This window comes from Lampetra fluviatilis, chromosome 25, assembly GCF_964198595.1.
Source record: "Lampetra fluviatilis chromosome 25, kcLamFluv1.1, whole genome shotgun sequence".
Taxonomy (NCBI): Eukaryota; Metazoa; Chordata; class Hyperoartia; order Petromyzontiformes; family Petromyzontidae; genus Lampetra; species Lampetra fluviatilis.
This window is the reverse complement of record NC_136299.1, coordinates 8,201,885-8,222,600: the sequence shown is the minus strand read 5'-3', so window position 1 is coordinate 8,222,600 and position 20,716 is coordinate 8,201,885. Positions and strand designations below refer to the sequence as shown.

General features: G+C 47.0%; 1 protein-coding gene across 3 annotated transcripts in view; it reads right to left on the bottom strand.

Moving 5' to 3' along the window:
- Positions 1-734: 734 nt before the first annotated feature.
- KLHDC3 (kelch domain containing 3) overlaps positions 735-20,716 on the bottom strand; it is a 44,430-nt gene continuing 24,448 nt past the window's right edge. For all 3 annotated transcript variants that reach the window (XM_078868187.1, XM_078868184.1, XM_078868185.1), the window contains 3 exons: positions 10,049-10,122; positions 7,072-7,150; positions 735-2,347 (listed from right to left, as the gene is read on the bottom strand). In XM_078868187.1, coding sequence (XP_078724313.1) covers positions 2,281-2,347; positions 7,072-7,150; positions 10,049-10,122 — 220 coding nt within the window. In that variant the 3' untranslated portion in view covers positions 735-2,280. The remainder of the gene's footprint in view (positions 2,348-7,071; positions 7,151-10,048; positions 10,123-20,716) is intronic.

Genomic DNA, 20,716 nt, shown 5'->3' with positions numbered 1-20,716 from the left:
AGGTGGGCGCAGAGGGTAGCACGCACGCCGTTTCTTGCAGAGGGTTCTTCTCTGAAACGGCACGGTGGCTGGGAGATGTTAACTATACTCTTAGTTATTTTCGGTAAAGTCACGTAGGTAAAAATAAAAAGTAGAATAGGAATAAAAGAATTAAGGGAAATAATTAGGGCAATAAAATAATTAAATAATCGAGATAATGGAAATAAAATAATTACTTTATTTATATTATTAGTGTTATTTATTTTTATTATTTATTTTTGCCTACGTGACTTTACCGAAAAAACCTGAGTATGAATCCTTGCAGTCACGAAAGCTTCAAATCTATAATAGATGTTAACTACCTCGCCTGGTATACAGGTCATGGGTTTGATCCCAACCCTCACGCCTGCTGCTGCTGTATATTTGGAGTTTGCGGTGTCTCGCTCTCTTCTCCCCCCGTGCTGGCGTGGATTTCTCTCCGGGCCCTCCCGGTTTTGCCATTCGCATTTTGAATCAACATCACGTTTAAGAGCATTTAGCTGATATACATTTACTCATGATAAGCCACTTCTCATTGAGCTATTATTTGCAGATAGGTCACTTCTGAAAAAGAGCTACATAGCCCAGTGGGGCCTTACCTGGTAAAAGAAAGTTTCGCTTTTAGTTTCGTTCCTTCCTTCGTGATAAGAATGTCGCGACTAACAAAACGTACCAATTATTATGACGGCCAATAAACCCACACGCAACGCGACGAGTTAACCAACGGGTGGAGACTTTAATAATTATTCTCCCATTTCAAACCTGCACATTTACAGCACACGCGACACACATCCGCGCACACGGCGAGCTTAGCTCTCTTGGCGAGCTCTCAAAAAGGCAAAAGCTGAACACGGCACACGCATCAAAACAATAACTCTCGATTACGGGCAAGCCCCGTGGCGCTACGCAACACGCACACGAGACCCGGAGGGTTTTTTTTTTATATAACTGGAGCACCAAACTGTAAACAACTTCACCGCACAAGAATATATGTCATTTGGCTTTGCTTCATTCTGTTGTTCAAAAACTGAAAGTGACGGGGTCGTGCAATTCTCGACATTTGGCTTAAAAAAAAATTGAGGAGAGCAACGCGAGTTCAAGTGGACAAGCGTACGCGCATGCGCACACGCACGCGATTCCTGTGTTGTGCATGTACACACGCACGCACACGCACGAGATTCGTGTGTTGTGCATGTACGCACGCACACGCACGAGATTCGTGTGTTGTACGTGTACGCATGCATGAGACGCGTGTTGTACGTGTACACACGCGCACACACACACACACGCAAGTGATGTGTGTGTTGGACGTGTATGCATGTGTCCAGTGGCCCCAAAAGTCAGGACGCGTAGGGTTATTTTATGAATTTTAACATTGGCATTAAAATAACTTCAATTGTTTTTTTAAATTTTAAAATCCATTTTCCGTCTTCCTTTTCAGGCGACATTAAAAAATGGCAGGAAAGTTACCAAAACAAAAATTGATGAATGGTCTATGAGTACACCAAAGAATTAAGTATAAACTCAACTCTCAAAAAATTCGTTGCATGCTTTCATGTTAATGAGAGTAAGTTTGAACTTGTTAAAATAAATGAACGTAACGCAATGTGATCGGTTAAAATATAATAATCCCGTGTGTCCTGATTTTCGGAGCACTGCGTTTATATATGTAGAACGTGTGCGTGGTCTGTACGCGACGTGAGAGAATGCACTCGTAACTCGCACGGGTAAAAATGTTTGCATCGGAACAAAAAAAACCGACATCTTCCAATTGTCATTTCTAAAATGCAGGCTAGTCTATCCAGTACTTAAAGAACACTAAATCACCATGAATACTGATGTTAAGAGGAAACGATAATGCAATCAGACTAGCGATGAAAAATAAAATACGACATTTCCGATTTGTGTAGCATTTTATTCATTTCCCCTTGAGTACGAGTCCCTGTGCGTTTTGAATTGTATCTCACGCTCCGACAACGAAAGCGTTCCATCATCCGCGTTAGCTATCGAGGCTCGGAAGAGACAAAATGTCTATCCAACTGCTGGTGGTCACAGCCCGCTCGCTCTCTTTCTCTCTCCAGGCCACGCGACGTCACGTCGAGAAGCGAGGACACACCCAGGCCAGACCCGACCCAGGCCCGACCCAGATGATGAAAGCATCTGGTATGTCCGGGGCGAAATGCCAGGCGAGTCGCAGTCCCCAAGAATAAAAACCTCCACAAACAATCGCCGAGCAGCGAGGGCTCAACATTTGCCTCCAATTCATCCGTGCGACGAGAAGATGGGCCGGCTGATGTTGCTGTTGGTCGTCATGGCAGTAATCTCCCACCTGATGGGTAAAAAAAAAGAACGGACAATGATAAACATCGGCCGTGTTAGGGCATATTGGACTGTTGCTATTCGCGAGCACCCTACGCGAAGGCCGGCATGGCACACGAGGGGACTGGTGTGGCCAGGCCAGCACCACACACTGTTGCATTCATCTCAACGGGGACGACGATTACACACTGAACCTAAGTCGATGTTTAAGGCCAAGTTAACCTAGGGGAGAGGCCCACGGCCAGTTAAAATATTCACCAATCGCGTTGGCCCTGGCTGGGAATCGAACTCGAGTTGTAGGGTTCGCACAGCGATAAACCAACCACGATGCTACTGCTGCCCCCCCCCTCCCAGGGCACAGCTTGTAAATCCACTGCTGGATTAAGGGCCTCCCCCTGTGCCGTGTCAGAAATGGGGGTTCCAAAATCACTCACCAACTCATATCAGTTGTGGCCCAGGAATCAAACTCAGGGTCAGAGGGTTCGTAGCGCTGGCACGCTAACCATTTCACTACACCGCTCCCCCAAGCAGACACACACACACGCACACAACGTTTGCCGAAAGTCATTCTTTAAAAAAAACACCACCACCTCCGCCAATTAAGCCGGCACACCGCGCGGGTTACATCATCAACACCGCCGCCGGTGTAGAGTGGTGGTCCCCCGTAGGAGGCGTGCGTGCATACAATACGGAGGGGCAGCCGTTCTGGGGAAAACGAAAAAGAACCACCCACACAGCACGGGGCACCTAGCGAGAGAGTGGGGGAATCCGTGTTTACTTAAGCTGCTCTTGCAGGCAGTAGTGAAGAAGAAGGAGAAGGGGTGTGGGGAAGGCAGGGAGCAAGCGAGCGGGGAGGGAGGGAGGGGTAGGGTGTTGGTGGCTGATAACGAGAGAACCATCTGGCCCGTATGCTGGCCGCTGATAAGGACCCCCCCCCCTTCTCGGCTCCAGTGGAGTCCTGTCATCCTAGCAGGGGCCGGTGGCCCCCTTTAACCCCCGACACATCCCACACTGAGAGACGCGTGTGCGCCGCTGCTCCTTCGCTGCTTCGGGGATTAGCGGCGGTTGTTTGCCTACGCCGACACCGCACGAGACCTTTTTTTCCGCTTCTCCATTCATCAATTTCATCGAAGGGTTCTCCTCTGCCTTTCTGGGGAATGGTGCACGGTGCGTGCCCATGCGCCGCCATGTATTTGCTTGTGTGCGAGAGGCGGGGGGAGGGGCTGTGGGGTGCTAGCGTAGTGGTTAGCGCACTGCACTGCAAATCTGGCTGCTCAAGTTTTGATTCCTGGCCACGACTAACATCAGTGGCGACTAAAACGAAACTAAGCTATTTTATTATTTGGTTCTTTCGGTTAAGTCACGTCTAAAGATAAAATAATACATTTAAGGCCACCCCACAGAGACGATCACCTCTCTCTGTTACCTGTGTTGCTCTCTCTATGTATCTTGGTGATATCTGTCTGCTAATATGTCTGTTTATAGTTTTCTGGTTCGATTTTATGTCGCTATTTCATTATACCTGATGATGATTGCTTGTGTTGCAATCGAAACGTCGTATTCTATTATTTAATTTATTATTTTATCTTTAGACGTGACTTAACCGAAAGAACCAAATAATAATTCCTGCAGTCACGAAAGTTCTAAAATTAAGATTAAGCTATTTTATTTCACCAGGTACGGCGCACAGATTTTCCGAAGCGGTCCTGAATCTCGCCTGGGTTCATTCAGTAAAGGGAAGCGCTGGGAGAAGCACAGGCAGGCGAGCGTGGTGCGGGCCACACTACCGCCTATTGCGGGTAGATCAGATGCGCTTCTGCGATATTAGGAAGACACTGGAGCTATGCACTTTTAAATCTAGGTTGAAAACAAATTTCGTTAGATCTGCTTTTTGTGTTAAGTTTGTTGTCCTTCCCCCGCACGGTTGGCTACGTACGGTGCGAAAGAAGTTCAACATACATGTGTCCTATGTCGGCCTTCAAAGGTGTTACTCACAAACAGCACTCGCCCCAACAGCCTGGTAAAGGCTATACGGGGGGGATCTTTGTCTTGAGCAGTAGCATAGCGATTAGCTCACTACACTATGAACCAGGCAGCCCAAGTTTCATTCCCAGCCAAAGCTGACATCAGCGGCGCAATCTCTGAACTGGGTCTCGCCTAGGTCAATTACGCCTTAAATAAGTAGCCAGTGGGCTTTGTAAGCATCAATGCTGGAGAGACAAAGGCTGCCAGGCGTGCGTCGTGCTGGCCATACCACCCACTCGTGCGCCGTGACGGCCTTCATAAGCACTCGCTAACAGCACTTGTCTCAACAATCTGTGTCAGGGCTATGTGGGGGGTGGGAGCTTTGTATGTGCGCGTGTCTGCGTGTGCCCTCTTTTTTACCATCGCCACTTCAAATGGGGCTATCCTGTTACCTTCAACCGAGCCATAAATGCTTAACAATGCTCGGAAGCGGCACTAAAAGGCACCGCTGCTGCTGCTGCTGTGCCCGCCGGCGGCGGCGCGTGCCTGCAATATCTGCACTGGAAACCCAAGCCCCCTTGGCGCACGTGGCCAAGACAATTTGGGGGGGCTGTGTTCTGTCCTTCGGGGCGGCGAGGGTGCCAAGTTGGCGTGGCGGCGAGTTCGCTCCGGGGTTCCAGGAACACCATTTGGGCCCCCGAGCGGTTGTGAAGTGGCTTTGCTTGTGCTCCACTCAAATGACCGATGCGCGTTGAAGACGGGCGACACGGTGGCGAAATGTTAGCTGCCTCGCCTGGTTTACAGGAGGTCGCAGCTTCAATCCCGACCCTTGACGCATGTATATTTGGAGTGTGCATGTTTTTCTCCCCGTGGTAGTCTGGATTTTTCTCCGGGTCTGCCGGTTTTCCCTCCACATTTAGAATCGACATGGGTTTATAAGTATTTGGCTGCTATAAATTCCCACATAAGCCACTTCGTTGAGCTATAATTTGTGATACCCAGATCGCTTCTGAAAAAAAGCTACCTGGTCAAAGACAAAAAAAAATGTGTTTATAGTTTCAGTTTAAAATAAGTAGATCTTCTGCTACGCAGTTCTTATCTTATACACACGGGTACCTTGGGCTGGATGTTGCAGATTTGCCAACATTTCGTAAATGAGAAACATGTTTTAAATTTACACGGAGGGTATGTCGTCACGTACCACACATGGATAAGAAAGCGAAGAATGATAGCGGGGTTAGCGAAGATGGGAGCAGCCCGTGACCGATTCAGATATCACTCGCCACCGATGCAAACCGTGGCAGGGAATCGAACTCGGCTCAGCTGCTTCATAGCAAAGTTTGAACCCTCACTGTGCCACCGCTCCACCACCATGTGACACATCATCATCATCACCCCCGCACCTCGGATTCCCACGCACCTCCAACTTCCTCGCACCTTCGATTAGCACGATTGGCTACGTACGGCGTGCAAGAATGTCAACATACATACACAACCATGGTCAATCAACTGCTGGATGAGGGCCTACCCAAGCCACCGCTGCCGCTGCCGCCGCCTCTCCAGATCAGGCGCCACGCATCTCGCGGCAAATACTTCAAGTCGGGGGGATTGAACCGCACGTGGCAACAGACGCAATGGGCAATAAACAAACAACACCATCACGCGTCGGCAAAAGCCTCAACAGATTACACAAGTGAGTAAAACAAAACGAATGTGGGTTGTCCGCGTCTGATCTCTCCGTCTTATGGCATTAAGGAGGCGGTGGAAGGCAAAACAAAAGAGAAAGGAGCAGCGAGGGGGGGGAGACGAGAGAATCGGCTGTTGACACAAACGTACCTCCATCCGAAAACAAAATCCGATCATCGGAGCTTATTGTTTTTTAGACGAGCACGGAGTTAATAGACCTCTCTGAGAAAGGGTGGGGGGGGGGGAGCGCATTTCACTTGGCGAACCTGCAGCTGAGACAACACCCGGGGTGGTGACAACGTAACGGAGCGAAGGAGGCGAGGGGGAGGCGTGGAGGAGATGCGTAACGGCATCTCAGAGCCACGCGCCTCTCTCGCCGGTTTTCTCTCTCCGGCAGAGAATTTTGGCGCGGGCGGGCGGGCGGGCGGGGGCGGGCGTCAGATTACAGCCGAGATAACGAACGTTGAAATATACGCAAGCTGTGCAAATCCAACGATGCGCAATTGCACCTGTATACCAACTCTGATGATGATGATGATAATGGGGATTATTGTTATTGGTTCAGATAAAGGCAGGGAGTTGATCAGCGACACGTCTGTATGTTCACGTCGATGTCGGCGAGCGAGTTCAGTCAGTGGACGACTTTCTAGAGTTGCCGCACGACGAACATCTGAAATGCCCCCCCCCCCCCGGCTTTCGTAGAGTGGCGGCGGTCGAGTCGCTACGCTTCTCTGCGGTGAGTAACAACGTTTTTAAAAACAACGGCGCTGCTCCTACACCTCTGCGAGTAAAATGTATGCCGAGCCGATAGCGCGTTCCGAGATCTGGCGAAGGGGACCCTCGCCCTGCAACTTGCAGAGACGTCTCGCAACGAGGAAAGGGGTTAAGGAGACTCGGAGATACCGACCGAGCGCTAACGGTGAACAATGCTGCATTGAGCTTTTGCCATCGATATTGAGGGAAAATAAATGAAATTCTGCCTTAAGACACATGTGAAAATTGAGATTAGACATTGCAACATTGCCGCCTGCTACGATCTTTTTTATATTTAAGACGATAAAAAATGTCCCTGCAATAGTTTACCGGATGTCATGAGGGAGGTTGGACAGATCCAACTTATACTGCACGACCGCCAGTGTGCAAAGGGTTTTCAAACTTGGTGCTGAAAGATAAAACGCACAAACACAACGGTTATGATCCACAAGAGAAGGCAGTAGTCTACACATCTACACACAACAGTTAGAATTGGATGTTTCTTCAACGCAATTTGGAGTTCTAACGTAGTTGCGATTTAAAATATTAAACTAAACGATAGGAGATAAGATCTACTTCTTTTTTAAACTAAAACTATAAACCAAAATTTTGTTTTATTTTACCAGGTAAGGCCCACTGAGATATAGAGCTCATTTTCAGAAGCTACCTGGCCACAAATGATAGCTCAACAAAATTGCTTATCACGTGGAAATGTATCGAAGCCAAATAATATGAACGCACGTTGTTTCTAAATGAACAGGGAAACGCCGGAGGACCCGGAGAAAAATCCACATGACCACGGGGAGAGAGAGAGAGCATACAAACTACAAATATACAGGTCAGATTTTGGCTTAAAACTTTCGTGACTGCAGAAATTCATATTCTTTGGTTCAAATGGTAAAGTCGCGTAGATAGAAAATAATAAAATAAAAAAATTTAATGAATAAAAAAAAAACTCACGACGTTTTGTCGACCATAATAATAAGAAAATATATGTATTATTATCATTCTTTTATTACTTTCTACCCATGTGACTTTACCGAAAGAACCAAAGAATATACAGGTCCAGATCGAACGCACGACCAGGGGAGGTAGTTAACACCTCGCCACCGTGGCACCCTCGTCTTGATTTGCCTTGGCGAATGCTTCGCCAATAACCCGACTCCTCTTGAGATTTGCATTTTAATGCTCTCTTCAAGCGTTACCAATGCAGCAGACCATTCTGGGCAATTAGGTTTTGATCATGTGTCTGTATTTAGTTGTTTACGAGTTCAGATGATGAACAGATTATCTTTTCATAATAAAAACCAGGCATAGTAATAGTGAATATTCATTTGTCATTCCTGGGTTTAGTGATGGCATTTACCAAAATTATAATATTTATTTATACTGGTGGAAATCCGATGAGCTATGAAGCTCTTTTTCACCGATGTCCAGTAGGGGCACGGATCAGAATGTTACAACAACAATACAACACGATAGGAGTGGCATATATAGGAAAGGTAAACAAAGCACTTAAAAAATATACAAATTTAAAAAAAGATTTTTTTTATCTTACCAGGTAAAGCCCTCCGAGCTATTAAGCTTCTGTTTTAGAAGCGATCTCGCCACAAACGATAGCTCAACGAAGTGTGTGATAGGATACAACGAATAAACATCGTACGACACACCGCCGCAGTTAGTCAATCAACAGATCGCGTGCGATGGGGGCAAAGTGTGGGTAGCTCCTATTTCTACTGAGACATTGTCAGTGAGTAGGTCAAACACCCTCCGGGGAGCTCTCTATAGATGAAGGCCCCTTTTCGCTAGCAGGGTCGTGAGCAGGCCATTGCAGGGCTGCGCCTTTACATTTAACGTCATGCTCTATACCAGGGGTTGGCAACCACAACAACGAGAGCCATTGTGTTTTCTTTTCGATTTAAAGCTTTCGTGACTGCAGGGATTCATCTTCTTGGTTCTTTCGGTAAAGTCACGTAGAAGGGAAGTAATAAAATAATAAAAATAAAACATAATTTATTATTTTATTACTTCCCTTCTACGTGACTTTACCGAAAGAACCAAGAAGAAGAGCCATTGTGTTTTCGACTTGGGTAAAAACCCCAACATTTCAAGAACCGCAATGGACGTGGTGAATACGGGACGGTGGTTCTTAATAAATAACGTCACAAAGGAGTCGTTAATGAGCTGCATGCGACTTCGGAGCCACAGGTTGCAGACCCCTGCTCTATACAATATACGGACGGTGCTGATTTTTGCACTCTCCAGTACACCGCCGCATCCAACGGTATGGTACGGATGTCCCGTTGTTTCTGGTGAACGTTTCCGAATAAGTAAGCACACTCGAGTCTTGCCAACGCTCAAGACGCACCGGCCAGATCACGCGCGGTCGAGGCGGACGCACGTTTTTACTCTCACGGCGGCTTTCCGAGGCCATCTCAAACGTCAGCGGAAACGGGGAGTGAAAGTGTATTTGGCGCACTGATAGCAGTTCACTCGCAGCTGTGTAATGAGCAGGTTTGTTGAATCTTCGCCCTAAGAGGGTATACGTCGGACGTGTACAATAGAGCCCCTTTTATAAATACACCTTCCTCTCGATCGTTTCCTCCCACACACCAAACCACTCGTTAGCGGAAATTGGCCAACCGTCCCAATGCAGGACACCCCTTGACACAAAAGCGTCGAGGCTCGGCGAAGCTCCGCCCACACCAACTAAATGGTCGACAACACCTTTTCACATACAGAGGGAGGATGGCAAAGGCTTCAGTGTACACATCACAAATGTCGAGGTCCGCCCTTCGCACGGGATGCCCGGCAGTGCACGAAACGATCAGAGCCAGAAGACTTTAAGCCGCCCTGCGGACACGTTGCCCGGGCGGACGCATCGACGGATCGCGCCAGAGCCCTTCACGCGATCGTCGACGGCCCGAGGGCCGATCTTCGACACCACGGCCTTGGCGTGCATTCAGCGTGGCGGCTAGGGCAGGACAGGATTGCCTGGTGGCGGCTCGTGGGGACTGCTATGCCCCGAGGGACATGGTGATGATGATGATGAGCGCTTGGGGTGGGGGAATTTGGCACTGGCTCGACGCCTGGCTGCTGCCTTCCCCGCTCCTCTGAATCCTCTCGCCTCCGTGTCGTTCTCTCTCTCTGTCTGTGCGAGCGCGTTACAAGTTGCAATTATCATCATCATCATCATTTATTTCCCCGAGAATGTTTATTATCGATGGACGTTTCTGGTACGCACGAAGCACCATGTTAGGAACTATCGAGATCATGCACCAATGTTGCACGGAGATTCACTACGTACCAAAGTCGAGGATGTAGAGGTCCGAGTGATCCATCAAGTTGAACTCATCCCCCATGCCTTGCTCTGGACAGGGACTGCGAAAACATAAAAAACAACATCATCGTTATGTTTTTAAATTTTGTACAAAGTGCACCAACACCCATATGCTGCCATCATCGCCATATACAAATCACTACCACTAACTCAATCATTCTCATCATCCATGGTACGACACAACAACCGCCGTCATCACCGTCATTGTATTCATTGTTATTGCCACCAACTGCACCACCACCATCATCATTATCAGCAGCCACAGCACAACCACCGCCACCATCGTCATCGTAAAGTTTATGTATTTGTACGCGTGGGAAATTTAATTCACGATCTGAAATCTGTACTCTGGTCTATGTCTGATCTGAATAGGCAGTTTTTATCACATAAGCATCTTTGCCGAGATTATATTTGCAAAATGTAAAATGTTTTTTTGCGAAATCCGACTGCAAACCACTGCTCCCTGTCAATCAGCCCCGCACTTAACGCCCCGACGAATTTTCCTACAACAAAAACCATCCTGCCGTGACCCCTCTTAGCCTGGCGGGTGACCTCGGGACCCCCGCAACTCCCTCTCTCTATGCCTGCCCCTTGCCCACCCCGCAACCCCTTTCAATCTCTCGGCTGTAAATCTGGTGCAAGGGAAACGTGTAAAAAAAAGGGGAAAATAAAACAAATAAAAGAATAAAATAAAATAAAACAACGGCGGAAACAGCAGCTATGTGTAAACACCAGGAAAGGGGATCATCTTTCCAGGAATGGGAGGGCAGGGGGGAGCCTGCCTTCCTGCCTACACGTGTTTCGACCCGCATCACCCCGCCACCCCCCCCCCCCAAAAAAAAAGGGCAAGTTTTACAAGCAAGGATTTTATCGTGGTAAATTACACCCAATGTATTTACAGCACCTTGAGACGTTCAACGTCGGTGTACGGGGTGGGGGGGGGGTGCATATTCCGCCGCGTTTCAAGAGTACAAATGTAAGAAGCGTACAACGCAGCAAAGATGTTTCCTCGTACGGGAAATCCGCCGGCAAGCCCAGCCAGCTGCCGGCGGATTGTCCATATTCCTATGGCAGGGGCCATTTGAAGCCGCCTTATCAAGACCACCAACCCCCGAGCGCACGAGCGAGGGAGACAACGGCTCCGAACCGACAGACACCGGCGGCCGTGGCCAGGGCGATCGCAATCCAGATCGCCGCGAGGCGAGACGACGCTGGGTGAAGCCGGCCCCGCACGCGCCAGCGCCGCTGCCTGTGATCTGCGCGGGTCCTATCAGCCGTCTCCATCTCGGAGAGCGTGCGCGGGTGCCTTTGTGTCAGTCACCGTTGCTCTTTCATGCCCGCTCGCTCAGGCTCTCGGGGAGAGCCGCTATCTCTCCCGCGCGTGTTTCTGCGCGCGTCTGCGTGCGTCTGCACGCGTCTGCGCCGTGCCGGCGTGTCTGCGTCTGCGAGGGCGGGACGAGGGCCTGCTTAGCTTTACCGTGTCATCGGCCCCCCGGGGTCTTCCCCGTGAGTGGCGGCGGTGGTGGCGGAGAAACTGAAGTGCGGAGACGTTTGGAATGGAACGGGAGAGGCGAGGCGCGGCTCAGATTGTTTAAGAATCGGATTTTTTTTTTTTAGCCGATCGTAGTGACTGTAAAAGGGCAGCAGAAATGATGGGCGGTTGTCAAAACCGACTCGCGTTATACCGACACATTCTCCCTGTTGTGTCCCTACGACAGATATTTACTTAAGATGTATTCTCAACGCGTGTATAGTACCCGAGTGGCGTATGGACATTGACGAGGCAAAGGGAACAGAATCTGAAAAGCTGTGTAAAGATTTTGGTTTAGTTGATTTTGTTTAACCAAGAGATTAGGACCAGTCTCGTTTCCAACAGTGACCTGGCACATTATTCTGCTGCCAGTATGTGGTGATGGTTGCTATGTACAAGCCCAATTGAGTAATTTGCTGCTAACTTTCGAATTTGCCAAATTTTGCCGGCACGCAACGGCTGACTCTTGCGAATTACGTCACGGAATCTTTAAAGGCCACATTATTACAGCTGTTACACCACGCAGGATTAAAATCAGGTCAGCCGCCTGGAATTGAACCGTGAACCTCTGTAACACGTGACAATCACGCTACCGCACGTGGGGGCCGGATGGAATTGCTACATCGTGGGATTGTCACATCACGGGATCATGCGGGATGGCGATGGCTTGGGAAGGCCTTCATCCAACGGTGGATATATTGTTGCATTTATTTGTATTTTTTTTCTAACATATCGATGACTGATTTGATCACTAAAGGAAAGTGGAATGATCTTAAACTTTAAAAAAAACACCACATACCTCGAGTGACAAGGTATTTCAGTGAGTAACACATTCTCTTAATAAACCCCAGTTAAATTAAACGACGGTGGAGGAAAGACGAGAGCTTGATTTGCTACGCAACATTAAGCAGGCATCATTAAGACACCCCCCCATCCCACCGCCATCACCCCCCCCACCACACCACCAAGTTTCTACATTGGGTGTATGGGGGGTGAGGGTGGAGTCCAGACAACGAGCCACCAGCTGCTCAGAGCTACTGTTTACAAGGCTGCAACACCAGGGAGCATTGTGGGCGGGCGGCCGCCACAAGCCAGCTTATCACATCTCACTCTGCTCCTCATCCTCTGTAGCATCGACCATACCAGCCCCCCCCCCTGCCCCCATACCTCTCCAACACACGACTCCTGCCACACACATCTGACAGCCTAACAAGCACTCACTCATTCACTCACGAACCCGGCCACTCCCAAGTCTAGAATTATAAGACTACATGGCCTATGTGGCCGCAAAAGATACCGATGGTAATGAAGTGAATGCACGGTTAAATAATAATTTCATTTACAGCCAAGTGTTAATTCAATGCTGGATGTAGGTTGAACTTCTTTTGCACCGTATGTAGCCAACCGTGCTAATTGGAGGTGCGGAGGAAGGATGACAAACTAAACACGAAAATCAGTTTTAAAGAAATTAGTTTTCAATCGAGATTTGGACAAAGGGACTTCCACCTACACCGTGCCACTTTCATATGGGTTGTTTGACCATACTTCACCACACCGGTTGGAGGTCAGGTTGGTGAAGGAAAGGTGCCCTCTCTCTCAACTTGCCACCGAAGTTAGCCTCGGTCAGGAATAGAACTTCACAGTGCAGTGTGCTAACCGATGTGACACCGATCCCGCCCCCCCAAGTCCACGGTAATAGCCGACATTAATTCACCGAAACCTTTCACAGCCCGTCCTTGTGCCAACACTGCTACGGCAGGCACACGGAGCGGGTTACCAACTCCAAGTACGTCTTTGACAATAATTCCTTAAACTGGCCTTTTTACCCCTCCGTTCTGGCCATTGCCCTGGTTCTGTTAATTTCCCACTTTCCATACAAGGCAACATTGGGATCTTTGAATGAAATGCCGCAGAGCGCGAGCAAAAATCAGCACATCGTGCAACGGTAATTCTGAGATATGATAATTGGTTCTTTACCCTTCTATCTGGCAACAAAACTGACACCTTTTTACAAGGAGTCATGTTTGAATAGACCGCAATACCTGCAGTCATAATACAAACAAAAGAAAATAACTCTGATAATGTGCAAAGCTGTCTCGGGTGTGGACCAATCAACTTCAAGGACAGTGCACATTATCAGAGTTATGTTCTTTTGTTTGTATTATGACTGCAGGTATTGCGGTCTATTCAAACATGACTCCTTGTAAAAAGGTGTCAGTTTTGTTGCCAGATAGAAGGGTAAAGAACCAATTATCATATTTTTACTGGCAAATGAGGTTCCCATAGTGTAAATTCTGCGATATTTTAGTAGAAATAAAACAACCAGAGATGTCAACAAGAGACAAGGATATGCATGGGAGACACCAGTGCTCCCTCGGTGAACTTAGAAGCGAGTAGAAAGAGGGAAGATAATGTACATAATCCCACTCCCTGCTGGTAATGAAGAAATGGCATTAAGGAAATAGTTGGCCTTATCACAGGCAGTTGGCCTTTTCTCCTTAATTAAGACTGGAGGCCTATTCCAGCTGGGCATCTCTTCTGCATGCTTATCTCGTGCCAGACAACTGTTGCAAGTGATAAAGCAACTTCTGTGCTTGAAATCTACCAACCGGTAGCCTCTGTGCAAGTATGCGATGGGGGGGGGGGCAGCAAGCCTACTGATTGGCAGCAGTCGCATTTAATTGGCTTCACGTGGTGCCTTGGCACAGAGAAGTCGCTCGATAGATGACATCATTTGCGTCGCTGGTGGAACACAAATGTCTTGCGCTGGTTTTTTGTCGTTGCGAATGAAATAACCAAACCGCAGCAGTGCATTAAAAAGTTTACCTCCTTGCTGTGACAAGGTGACTTTCCATGAACATAAGAATTAAACTAAACAATTTTTGATTTTACCAGGTAAGTCCCACCGAGCTGTATAGCTTTTTTGCAGAAGAGACTTGGCCACAAATGATAGCTCAACCAAGTAGCTTATTATGTGAAAATGCCACGTTTCTAAATGTGGAGGGAAAAAAAACCTGAGTGCCCGGAGATAAATCCACGGCGATTACGGGGAGAAGGTGCAAACTCCAATGATACAGGCATCAGGGTCGGGATCGAACCCACGACCTCCTGCACACCAGGCGAGGGAGTTAACATCTCGCCACCGCGGTGCCCACATGTGTCAATAACAATGCCTGAACGAGACGAGTGTTGAGATTGTGCTGTTGGTGATTGGCTTTGACATGCACCATTGGCAATGCAGCTGTATCACAAAATTATTTATTTTAACAGATTAATTAATCGGACTGTTTAAATAACTCAACAACATTGTGGGCAGCAGAAGGCAGTGCAGAAAAAAACATCCACCGTTATACTTCACTTCTATGCTCCCTGCCTTTACAAACCCACACTAATTAGCAGAGGTGTGGACTCGAGTCATGTGACTTGGACTCGAGTCAGACTCGAGTCATGAATTTGATGACTTGCGACTCGACTTGGACTTGCATAACAATGACTTTGTCCCACCTATGAGATGTGGACTCGAGTCATGTGACTTGGACTCGAGTCAGACTCGAGTCATGAATTTGATGACTTGCGACTCGACTTGGACTTGCATAACAATGACTTTGTCCCACCTCTGCTAATTAGCACGGTTACGCGTTGTCAAATCACTCGCATGACCCGCGCGGGGTGGGGAGGGGCCCTCATCCACCAGTGGATTGACAAAGCGACCGCACATGTAAAAAACATGGGGGTAATGTGATATTTTTGCAAAGTTAAAGTGACTCTCATTTTCAATCTGGGCTCTGGAGAACACTTTTGGGCAGATACAGGGGGGCTTAATGAGATGACAAAGGTAAGAAAATGTAGACCCTTCCCATCTCCAGCTTGTATTACTTATTAACTTAATACAAAGATCGAGTGAGAGCCTTCAATTCACATGTAATTCCTGTTTTACAAACTATACGATACGCATACAAAACGCTTTTACGATGCATAATAATACTTGACTCATAGATTGAAAATGATTCTTAAGCTCATGTATTGAATAGTTTGTGCAAAAAAAAGAATTGACGTTCTTTTAGGTTTGTATACAGTAAAACCTTGGATTGCGAGTAACTTGGTCTGCGAGTGTTTTGCAAGACGAGTAAATTTTTAAAAATAAATATTAATTTGATAAACGAGCGAGGTCTTGCAATACGAGTAGTACGTGTACATGCTTTGTCTGCCGAGCGTCACGTGATCACAACTGATATACGAGTGCTTTGATATACGAGTGCTTTGGATTACAAACACGTTTCCGGAACGAATTATGCTCGCAATCCAAGGTTTTACTGCATATTCTTTTTTGGGTGGAGTGGTGCCGTGCTATGAACCTGGCCATGTGAGTTTGATTTCCAGCCATGGCTAATATCAGTGGCGAGTGAAATCTGAACTGGTGCAGGGCACCAACCCACACTAACCCCCATGGAGAAGTATGGTCAAACCACCCCCCAGGAACAAAAACATGTGGGGAGCTCTTCATCAAACAGTGGAGTGACAAATGAATGTAAAAACATGGACACGATGGGTTCAAATAACCACTGCAGCCACCCAGTGGCTGTTGTAATTTTTAATTTGCCAAAAGGAGAATCAATTCTTAAATATATAATCGTGTTGATTTGAAGTTTTCGTGACTTTGGTTCTTTCGGTAAAGTCACGTAGGTAGAAAATAACAGATCACGTCGTGAAAATAATAGATCACGTCGTGATCTATTATTTTCTACCTACGTGACTTTACCGAAAGAACCAAAGAGTATGGATTCCTGCAGTCACGAAAGCTTCAAATCAGAGTATATATAATCGTGGCCTCAAATTACTACATTTTCTTACACCTTTATATTTCTCTTCCAGGAATCTATTGGTATCCTTTATTGGCAAATTTAGAGGCGAATCGACAAAGTTGGCCTTATTTATTTAACTTGAGGTGCTGAAAACCTCAGGCAGTTTAACTCAGTTATTAAAGCTGATATTGACGTCGTGAACGCCTCCGCATTATTAGGCAGCGCAAAGCAGCCGTGGCAGCGCTGCAACCTTCCAATCGGCAAAAAACGAAACATAAACAGGGCAAAGCCTCCAAAAAACACGCGCACACAGTGAAGGAAGAAGGAATAAAAACAATCGTCTCGCTCAAACCAAGTGCGAGGAGATTACACGGAGGGAAGGGGGCATACACGGGGATAGAGAAAGGAGGACATCCAAATGGGGTCATTGGAGGAAGGGGAAGTGAGAGAGAGGAGCTAATCTAGCGAATTAACGGCCCCACGATGTTTTTGGAGAAAAAGCACGAGGGGGATTGTTTTCTTTTTTTTTGTTCAACCTGAGAGGCCAAACCGTGAGCCCTCAATCAGCTGTTTCCTGTCCGAGGAAAGGGGTCCTGTCGTGAGCAGTGGCAAACTTCCGGGCGTGGAGACACGAGGCCGAGGAGATCAAGAGATTCAACTTCACTGCCAACCTCGATGAGGAAGCCACCAGAGCTATTCACTTTTAAATATAGATTGAAAACTCACTTCTTTAGAACTGCTTTTTGTGTTTAGTTTGTTGCCCCCCCCCGCACCTCCGATTAGCACGGTGGGCTATGAACGGTGCAAAGGAAGTTCATACTTTCTGGTTTTTCTAGAGTCGCAATGCTCAGATAATTACTGAATAAGATGCTCCCAATTGTAAGTGATGCTGACATTCATTCGGCTGCTCACAATTAATCGTCAGGAAGACATTTTGGTGATGAATATAAAAAAATGTAAAATAATAATACATGTTGCTTTTATAGAAGGTGAGCAAGCTGCAATGCAGAGATTTGTGGGTTAAAATGAACCCTTAAGCTCAGGAAACACGCATGGAATTACGTGTGTAGAAATCAGTTATTTAAGAATTATTAAAAAAGTATATTTGCATATTAATTCCAAGGCAGACTGACCAAACGAAAACCCTCGGGAGAAAATGACCAAGAGAGTGCGAAACGATACAGCGAGACGGCAAAAACGAGACAAAACGAAATTGATTCTCCAATCTAATTGCAACCAATGCCCAATCGCGTCAAGTCTTCAAATCTCTTTCGATCACGTGCCGGATAAATAGATATGAATTTTTCCGCACGCTACAGGAAGCAACGATCTGCTCTTAACGCTAATCAGCTTTAAAAAACATTTGAGGAGGAGCAGCACCATCTATCTAAACTAATAAAAAACTAAATCTATTTTTCTTTTAGCAGGTAAGGCCCACTGAGCTATGTAGCTCTTTTTCAGAAGCGACAAATGATAGCTCAACGAAGTGGCTTATCATTATGTGGAAATTTATTGCAGCCAAATACTCTAAACGCACGTTGATTCTAAATGTGGTGGGAAAAACCAGAGGAACCGGAGGAAAAATCCACGCGGGGAGAGACCTACATAAACTCCAAATATAAAGCAGGCATCCGGGTCGGAGCCACGACCTCTTGTATACCAGGCGAGGTATCTAACATCTCGCCACCGCGGTGCCCTTTTTATATCTATTCCTCGCCGACTCATCCCCAAGGAGAACGAGGCACAGATACGACACGACAACTTAAGAGGGCGGGAGCAGGCGGTGTGCGCGTGCTGGCAGACAGCCAGCCAGCCAGGAGAGGGTTAAGTGCTGGCCAAACAGGAAAAAGGAAAACGCAACAAGTGACAGTGTTTTGACTGAGGTTGCCCAGCAGCGGTTACTGCCTCCCCCCCCACCACCACCACTACCACCGCGTCCTGAGCGAGCCGAGCAAAACACCGGCGCGTGCGCTGCTAACGAGCCAGAACGAGGTGGCGGGGTGGTGGTGGGGGGGGGGTGGGTTACGCACACAGGAAACGGCGAGGCTCGCTTTTCACCGCCGCAGGTTAAGGTTCTCGCTTCGATGTGCAGCAACGTGTGGAGAAAAGTGCAGCACACGCGGGGAAATGTGCAGCGCGCGTGTTGAACCCCCCCCCTCACACCTCCCCCCTACCCAAATGATTAAACAGCTGTTGTACATAGACGCTAATGATTATGCTGTGTTGTGTTGCGCCCGTCGAGAAGAGGCAGCTTCGGCAACCGAAATAACAAGGAGACATTTTTGTTCCAATTCGATAAGAAAAAATATATATTTCACGAGCCGCCAATGGACACATGGTGAATACGAGACGGTGGCCGTTGATTAAATAACTGTCACGGAACAGTCCTTACAGAGCGGCATGTGGCTCCGGAGGCTGATCTAGAAGCCATGTCTCTTAAAGGAAGGTTCCTTGCCGATAACGTCCGGCATTTTACAAGCAGGGAATCCAAGCGAGCCCGACTCTGCTGATGAGACACTGTTGTCGAAACCGGTGCACCGTTTGCTTGTACTCAAGCGATGCTGTTGAAACTATGCGCTCCCAGAAGAAGCCCATGGTGCCGACTGGTTGACTAAAAAAACAATTAATTTGTCCACTTAAATATTTTATTGCATGCCACGGACAATTTTTTTCTCAACTTGTGTAATTATCAATGAATCATTACCAATGCGCGTTTCATTTTAGATACATTGAAAGTTATACCAATTAAAACGTTATTTACATGCAATCAATGTTGTTTCGCTAAATGGGTGACCATGAATTACAGTCAGGGCTTAATATCAGCCCAGTCTCTCTGGGTAGGTGACCTGGAAATTACACATCAAACACCCAGCGCATTAAAGTTGGCTATATGTGACAAACACCGCTTGTCGGCGAATATAAATGATATGCCCCCTGGTGTGGATAAAAAGGTCTTTTGAAGTGATTTCAGTAGCAGTTCTGTGACGTAATCATTCACATGACATTCCCTACCACAGTATGTAGTGGTTGGGTGCAGTGCTCGCTGCAGGGTTATTAACGGAAGCAGACATAGAATCAACCCCACAGGGCGACTGCCGACAACACAATTGTAATAGATTGTGTGGCCCCAAACACAATTCTTGCTTTGACAAAGCAATCGCATTGTTATTTGTGTGCTATTTAGTTATTCAAAATCAGAATCTTTTTTAAATACTGGAGAAATCCGATGAGCTATGAAGCTCTTTTCCACACATGTCCAGTAGAAGTGGGTCAGATATTACGGATCACAACACGTTTTAAAACCATTAATCTTCCATCAGTGAACGCACGAAAAATCTAAACGCTGTTGAGAGCGTTCCTTTGAAGTGAATGATTTTCCTGTTGATGGTTATCAGTGGTGGTACTGCGCAGTGAATCATACAATGAGCAACATTAAATATGCAATAAATATTTCACAATCGACCTTTAAGAACGTACAAACAACCGGAAACATCGAGTGCAGCGCGGAGAGCACCACGACGACGTTCGTACTGCACGTGTGCGACTCTTATTTTGGAAAGGCGTCTCTCGAGTAAGCCTTCATCTTTTTATAGGTTTATTTTGGCCAATAGCTGACCAGCTTTGTTGTGAGCACCAGTGTTTGATGTCTGCAGAATATCGAGTAGAGAGGCTTGAATGTCAGGACTATTTTGAAAGAAAAAAACCCACACACGCACGTTGCCTACGCCGGGAAGAGGCGTGATGTAATTCTCACCTCTCGGGAACCCCCCCTGGCAACATGTCCAACAGTGACAATGTTCTTTTTGCAAATAAAAAGCAACGTCTCCATGTTTCTTATTTCACCACGCAAAAAAAGCTAATAATAAAATAGATGTGATTTTTTTTCGCAAGGTTATTGTTTTACTATGTAACGATTATTGACCGGTTCTCCCTTGCAACACATCAAGTAAACCCCGTGGGCTTGCGTACTGCCAAATGAATGTACAATGTACGTTTAGACTTCTTTCGCACCATACGTAGCCGTCCGTGCAAATCGGAGGTGGATCGCACAGGGCAGTAACCCAGCGTCTGACTGTCACATGAGGATATCTCGACAACAGAGGGAAAGCAAAGGCCTTCTATAATAACACTCGATATAAGTTCTAGCAACTGTCAATTGAATTGTGAATTGCAACTTGAGTAGTGAACGTCTTCAAAGGCGTCTGGCCAGCGTGCAAGATGAGGCTGCGACACCCTCTCAAGAAGGGCTCTTTAGAGCTCCCTCTAGTGAAGACGCCTGTCATCACATGTGTGAGCAAGACA